The 7,527-nt window shown below is 31.3% G+C and overlaps 1 protein-coding gene across 6 annotated transcripts in view; it reads left to right on the forward strand.

Moving 5' to 3' along the window:
* LOC123710488 (sorbin and SH3 domain-containing protein 1) overlaps positions 1-7,482 on the forward strand; it is a 111,314-nt gene extending 103,832 nt beyond the window's left edge. For 4 of the 6 annotated variants that reach the window (XM_045662473.1, XM_045662482.1, XM_045662454.1 and 1 more), the window contains 7 exons: positions 2,342-2,392; positions 2,561-2,815; positions 3,123-3,363; positions 4,205-4,363; positions 4,942-5,050; positions 5,434-5,579; positions 6,367-7,482. In XM_045662473.1, the coding sequence (XP_045518429.1) occupies positions 2,342-2,392; positions 2,561-2,815; positions 3,123-3,363; positions 4,205-4,363; positions 4,942-5,050; positions 5,434-5,579; positions 6,367-6,389 (984 nt within the window). In that variant the 3' untranslated portion in view covers positions 6,390-7,482. The remainder of the gene's footprint in view (positions 1-2,341; positions 2,393-2,560; positions 2,816-3,122; positions 3,364-4,204; positions 4,364-4,941; positions 5,051-5,433; positions 5,580-6,366) is intronic. The other 2 variants (XM_045662500.1, XM_045662493.1) reach the window with 1 other exon arrangement.
* Positions 7,483-7,527: the final 45 nt, after the last annotated feature.

Here is a 7,527-nt window from a genome sequence, read left to right on the forward strand (position 1 = left end):
ATAAATATAGATTTGAAATGAGGAAGAAAATATCTTTTTTATCTTTGAAAACATATTCTTATAAGAATTCAGTCTCGTTATAATATTAGTTAGTTTTAAGAGGGGAAGAACCGCAAATGTCATAATAATACAGAGAATAAATAATATCATATTTGACAAAAACTTGACATCATTAAACTTAAACAAAGTTGGTACTATAATAGCGTCTACTTATATCGGAAACGGGAAAAAGTTAAATGAAAATCGTGATAAAATTCAAAGAGCGAACGGAAAATTGCGATTACCGTGCCAGTCAAGCGAGCTCCGATAATATTTAAATTACTCAAAGACGCACGCTATGCAGTTTGATCGATACTTGACCCTTAAGTCATCATTATCTAAGTAATTTTCTTAATACTCAATGGCACTATTAATGGATTAATTGAAAGAAGGTCGCTCGATGTCCGAGGATTTACGCGACTATATTTTTCCATGTAGGTCGTATAAAATATAGGAAAATAAAGCTGGGCTGTGACCAAAATAAATAATAATACTACACGGTTGCGCATCTGTTTCTATGACGACTAAATATTTTTTTGTTTATATCTGTAAAGTAGTAAGTAAAATCCACTTATATGAAGTTAGCGGCTTTGTAACCGCATTAACTTTCGTATTGTAACTTTCTCCAACATAAATGGGCAACATACATTAGGTAGATATTATAAAGTAATTGTCTTATTATAATTTATAATTGCTTATTTTATTTCTGGTTTCTATATATGTTTCCGACTAAAGTCTAAATGTATAGTTTTCACACAAGTACAATTTAAGTATATCTAGCGTTCGTGAAATTTGTCCATTCGTCCATATAGATCTAAGATAAATTTACTAGATAATATATAAAGTTTCACACATACAGATCATGTTTGGCTATAATGGTACTATATAATTATGACGCGGTAGTGTTTGTGGTAAGTCCTCAATAGGCCGAAATAGCTACTCGCTCTAGTGACAGTACTTAAATTGTACCATGAGATTACGCATTTGATTCCAATAACTCGTTTTCATTCACAAATTTGGAATAATTTGTATGAATCGTTATCAAATAATAAATACTTCAAATTACTCATTATAAATTTTAAGTTACTTCTCAAAACGATTTTAATTGTTTCCAATAACTTTATTATCATTAATTCAAAATACAAGGTTTTTATAAAAAATAACATTTTTAAAAGTATCATTGTACGGAATTGGTTCTACTAGTGCATTTAGATTGTGAAAGCGTGACATGGCTCTGTCATTGTGTAACTAAATAATATAATACTGTACTCTTTTGCAAAAAAGCATACCATTTTTAGAAGAATGCGATTCTTTTACGCATACTATACAGTGCTACATAAATTCAAAACGATTCGGGCGTATTTTTTATATACGCTTTATATCTTAACACACTACTGTTATAAAGCGTATTTTTGGGATAAGGTTATTAAAACTAAGTTCTTTCTTATCTAAATCCACATTCATACAAATTTTGATTAGTTTGAATTTTAAAGAAAACCTTGAAAGAATACAAACGTAACTTTTCAATTTATTCATTAAACACCTTCGATGTATAAAAGAAATTTTCCACCACTATCACGAACTTCTTCCTCCTGTGTCCAAGTGCTCTTTTAATTAATGTTAGGATTTTTAGTACATTAATTCCATATGAATTCCTGATTGGCGTTTTGAACTGGTATTGCGATAAACAAAGCCATTCACGATAATAGACTGTCCGAATATATGAATACCAAATAGAGACCTTGACTCTGAATTGACCTTGAATAACAAAATGTGACCAATACTTTAAATGTCTTTGAAATTAGTAAAGCCAAAAAATATTTTGTCCGGTGGTGACCAGTTAAAACTGATACTGGTATAAATGAGACATTTATGTGAATATTAAAGAAATATGTTTATTAAAATTTAAAATACACTCTTTAAAATTACATTGTACATCAATGTACGTTGTATTGAGATATTTGGGTCATCAAACATTTGGGAAAGTAATAACATAACTTGTACGTGTTTTCTTTTTAAATGTTTCTGCAATAATCACTCTACAATTAAAATTATATATCTTTTATTTTTGTCTAGTACTATTATGCGGTAGATCTTATAAGCCGGGCTTATGTGGTTTTTAAGCAAATACGCACTCGCAAATCGGGTATTATTGATGTGAAGAAATGTCAAGGGCGGTATCTGTGGCTTACGTTAAAGCTATATATTTAACATTTTCCCTTACCATAAATATGTATTTAACATCATTGAGCCACTGGTCTGTATAACTCTTACGTCTAAATAGCTAAATTGTCAATTTCAGGAAAACGACTACCACCCGATCGACATAGAAGCGTTTGATGCGTCCATTAAGGTTATTTTATTAACAGAGTGCCCACAGTTTGACTTTTAACCGCTAAATAACATTCGGCTATACTCATTGGCATTTCTATCAAAATTCTAAATTTCATCGCAGCATGTATTACTATCGTATATGTTCAGGTTTATTGTAGACAAGCATAATAAATTAATGTAATTTCAGGAGCTCCAAGATATGCAGAGTAGAAGGCATCAAGATAACTTTATGCCGTCTCAGAAGACAATCGTGCCTCTTAATCGCTATGACGAGGCTGATCGAGTGGTAGCAAGGGCTTTGTATACGTTCAACGGGCAGACGGCAAGAGAACTTAGCTTCAGGAAAGGCGATATTATTAATGTTAGGCGGCAAATTGATAACAATTGGTACGAAGGCGAATTTCACGGAAGGATTGGATTGTTTCCGTATAATTATGTTGAGGTAATATTAAATTGTCTTAAGAGTTTTTAAATAAAATTAGTTTTAGATTACATATCACATAATTTAAACTAGTATAGGTAAAATATGTATATAATAGTAATAGTTGTTGTTCGTTAATAAATAAAACTAACATAACTATATTTCACGTGGCGTTACACGTTTAAGGTATAATTATTATAGATACATACATAAAATATATATCTTATTCCGGACAAAGACAAATCGAAAAACAAAACTATATAAATTGATCCAGCCATTCTAGAGTTATAAACTATAATAAAAACATATAATTAATGTTTTTTTTCAGTTACTAAAAGGCGATGTAGCCCAGTCTCCGAAGAAGCCATTAATCCTCGAAGGTCGGGCGAGGGCGAAATTCGATTTCACAGCACAAACAAATCTCGAATTACCGCTCAAGAAGGGTGAATTAGTGGTTCTTGCGAGGCGTATAGACCACAACTGGTGGGAGGGCAGAGTGGGGAACAAGACGGGAATATTCCCGGACAGCTACGTCACCATCCTGCAGGAACCCAGTCAGGGTAAGCCGGGTAAGTTATATAAACTTCTAGAAATTCCTTGTACCTATTTTAACCCCAAAATCGCCGACGTACAGATGGAAGCCGACGAGTGTGTTATAGATTACGAGTCTTTTACATTTTGTGATATTAAAAAATGATTAAAATGAATTAATAATTTTATTTCCATGGTAAAATCTGTCTAGGTTTAGCTAATTGTACATGCTAAGAAATTGTGGAAAGCGTGTAATTTGTTGTGAAGGTGAATACTCAATATTATGAACTTCATCAATCTACCAAATGCAACGTTCTAACAAACACAATTGTCAAGTAAATAGACAAAACATTACTATACATTTTGACGTTAGATGATAGCACTCATAATTAGTTGTTCTAATATAAGTAGTTTTAATAAATCTTTATAAAATCAAAGTGTATTAATAGATTAAGCTTATTATAACAAGAATACGAATTATTACGTAAACATAACTTTTTGATAGAGGTTGTGACATCCAATGTCAAACTTTTGTAACACGAGTTGCATCTTTTCCATAGCAATAATTTTTCTATGTACTATAATTTTTTTGGTTATACTTTATTGTCTCTACCATTGTCATGGAGAAGTGAATTTATTAGAATTTGCGAAGGAGAGTGGGTATACGTGGTTTTTGCCTACCCCTTTGGGAACATATTACCTTTTATGAAAAATGCAACAACTTTACGAGTGGATGATTACGTCTTTAACCTCTAGAGTGTTATTTAATAATGTGGTATTAAATCAAACAAGTATAATAAAACACGTTTGATTTAATATATATATATATATATATATATATATATCAATCATATAACTATCTTAAATTTTGTACTTCAGAACCGCAGCCGATCCTATCAACCGACAAGCCAGTAGCTTCACCAGCAGCTCACGGCGTGGTGAACGGAGACAAGCGAAGTCTCGGGGCTCACACTTACACCCCCCAACACAACAGCGCAGCACTCGGCAACGCCCCACCGGCCACTGAACCACTCATTGGTGAGTAATTGATTTATTGATCAGCTTATAACCCAAATAAATTGCCAATAATAACCTCAAAGTATTAAAATTAATACCTAACACCGCATATTTAAAAGTAGTAATATTACAATATAAAACTAACAAGTCTTCTTACAACAAAACATTATCAATAGTTATACACATAAGGTTACCATAACGTAACTAGATTAACTTAAATGCAATACTTGAATAAAAAAAACTAAACTACACAATACTAGCATAAATTTATAATATACAATTAACGAAATGCGTATATAAAAAGTTACTAGACTTTTTAATGGTCAAGGCCTGCGGCCTATAAACGTCTTCAGTTTTATAATTTCAATTGCCAGATCAAAAAATAATATTTTATGATCATTAACCAACTTGAAAAAAATTGTTTGACGTCTTTGTATACTGTTGGTTTCGATCTGGTATACTCCAACTTAAAAAAAGAGTCCAAGTTTCATGAAAATCGGTTCAGTAGTTTTTGTGGTATATGTCTCTACTGAGGTTTGTCCGTTGAGAGCTATTTAAAGTTGGTTTAGTTGTTCTGAATTATTATAATTTTATTTCAGGTCATCCCGCTAAAGGCCACTCATCACCAGCTGACCGTGGATTAAATGCGAGTGTAAACCTCAATAACACAGAGCCTCTTTATGTCGACACGAACGCTGAAGCTGTTCCGTAAGTCTCTCATACTAGACTGTAATTATTATATTAATGTTTAAACAATCAAATTTCTAATGCAAATAAAATTTGCTACACCGCCACCTATTGGAATAAATTTGAACTAATAACTAAAACTAAACCGAATTGAATATAGATGGCATTATTGTACAAAATATTATTTAAGTACCTTTATAATATTTCTTTCTTGTCATACTATTCTTAATTGAATTGTAAATATCAACAGCGCTTCCTAAAATATGATCAAAATCGAATTAATAATTATTAATTTGTCAACCAAATTCCATAAATGATCAATCTTAAACTGAAATGAGGTTGAGGCAAAATGTCGGTAAAGCTTTAAGTTTAAAAGCTAATTAAGATTATTTCTCTGTTTTAAGATATCGTGCAATGTACAAATACCGACCCCAGAACCCTGACGAACTAGAGTTAAATGAAGGAGATACCGTATATGTATTGGAGAAATGTGACGACGGCTGGTACGTCGGATCCAGTCAACGGACTGGACGGTTCGGGACTTTCCCAGGTATATTGTTTTATTTAATTACAGATATAGCTCAGTTATACTGTTAACCTGAAATAAAAGTATTTTTAAATGTCGCATTTGGAAGAAACTGCTCTTATCAGTAGACTAAAACGTTATATGTACTTACTCATATAAACTATATATACTATACTACATATACCGTTATAAATAATGATCACGATCTTATTAATATATAAAAACATAATATCTCCTAAAAATGTATTACGTGTTATGGTATTTGAATTCGAAATCGAACTGTGACAATTATTCATAGTTCTCTGTCACTCACATTTATACATACATACATTCTGTCATTAACAACGTAACCGTTTTATGTAAATGTTTTTTTGGATGGTCAGTTGCAAATCTTTTCTCCTAAAATGATTCATGTTACATTGCATAAATTGAAATAAATAAATAAAACTTCGTTAATAGAGGTAAACGCACAAACGTTGTGACGATATTTACTAGCGTTTCGAGCGCGTTTTAGCAATGGACTGCCACACCAAGTTGACAGATGACTATTTTTTTTAATATTATGGCAACAGCTTCAACTTTATGCCAGTTCTAAGTAAAACTATTTGATATTATGTCTATTTTAATCTATTGAAGATTTTTTTACTGCGGCATCTTTTAAATAGACTATAAACATAATATCAAATACATATCAACTATTCTCTATCTCTTTCTGACCAAAATGACTGAAAATCAATCTTCACTGAGTTGTGTTAATAGTGTAATTAATTCGCGGTTTTATTTGTATATAAATTGTCCCTCAATTCTCTAGGTAACTACGTGGAGCGCATTTGATAGCGGCCGACCTCGCTGCTTCGGCGGCTGCGACGCGCTACGCTTTGTACGCGCAAACTGAGATGAACTCTTGTAACGCCATATCATTAAATAAAAACCCTTTGATCCTAATAAATGACGTCACAATTAGTAGTCGCGGCATGTGTCACATATTGACATTTGTTTACAAGATGTTTTAATGTACTGTTACCAAAATCAACCCATGACTTCGTTATTTATCAATTTAATTTCGCCATTAAGATCCTAACACTGCACAATAATTTAGGAAATCGTTGTAAGTATCAGTTTGAAATCATACCATTTATTTCCAAAGTTGTTTTATTTTTCCAAAGAGTTTGATTATTGAATAATTATGTTTAAAATGTATAAGTGTACAAAATAACATGAGACGTGTGTTAGATGTAATTATTTATTATGAGCTCATCTTTTAAAATGTTTTTTTAAAAGAGCGTAGCTGGGCGTGGTTAATCCATACTAACTTTAATAAATTTTGCCTTAGTCGCGAATAAAGAAAAAAAAGATTTACAAAATTCGAACTTTAATATCTTTTAAGTTGGACATTTTGTTAAATTGGCATCACAATTGGCTTTTCATTTTCAACTAAAAATTTTCTAAAAAATGTTTAATTTATAAATTATTGTATATAAAGTTTGTTTGTGTTGGTTACCATAAAACCATACAATACTCAATATATTCGTTAGTTATAGGGCGAGTAACTTGGCAACGTTTGACAATACATTATTATATCGTAATTTTATGGAAATAAATGTCTATGTATTTTATATGTAAGAGCTTGTAATATTTTACGCTGATATACACTATGTACCTAGTCGATTTATGCCTATTTCTATTTATATTGAAATCCTCTAATTATTTATTATTACTTTTATATTTTATCGAACTTCCTATAATTAAAAACATTTCTCGCCCTATGTAGGATTTTAGATGTCTTAGTTCTTAACCCTATAGTTGTTGTTCTCATGTTAATTTATTTTAGTAGCACAAATGTTTTATTTGTTGTTGACACCTCTGTATATCGTCATTAACGGCTATTGTTTCATAAACGACACATCTAATAAATATAATCTTTCTATTTGTTGTATTATTTACCTTTACGTGGCGACTAGTGCAGCGCCAA

This window comes from Pieris brassicae, chromosome 1 (assembly GCF_905147105.1).
Source record: "Pieris brassicae chromosome 1, ilPieBrab1.1, whole genome shotgun sequence".
Classification (NCBI taxonomy): domain Eukaryota; kingdom Metazoa; phylum Arthropoda; class Insecta; order Lepidoptera; family Pieridae; genus Pieris; species Pieris brassicae.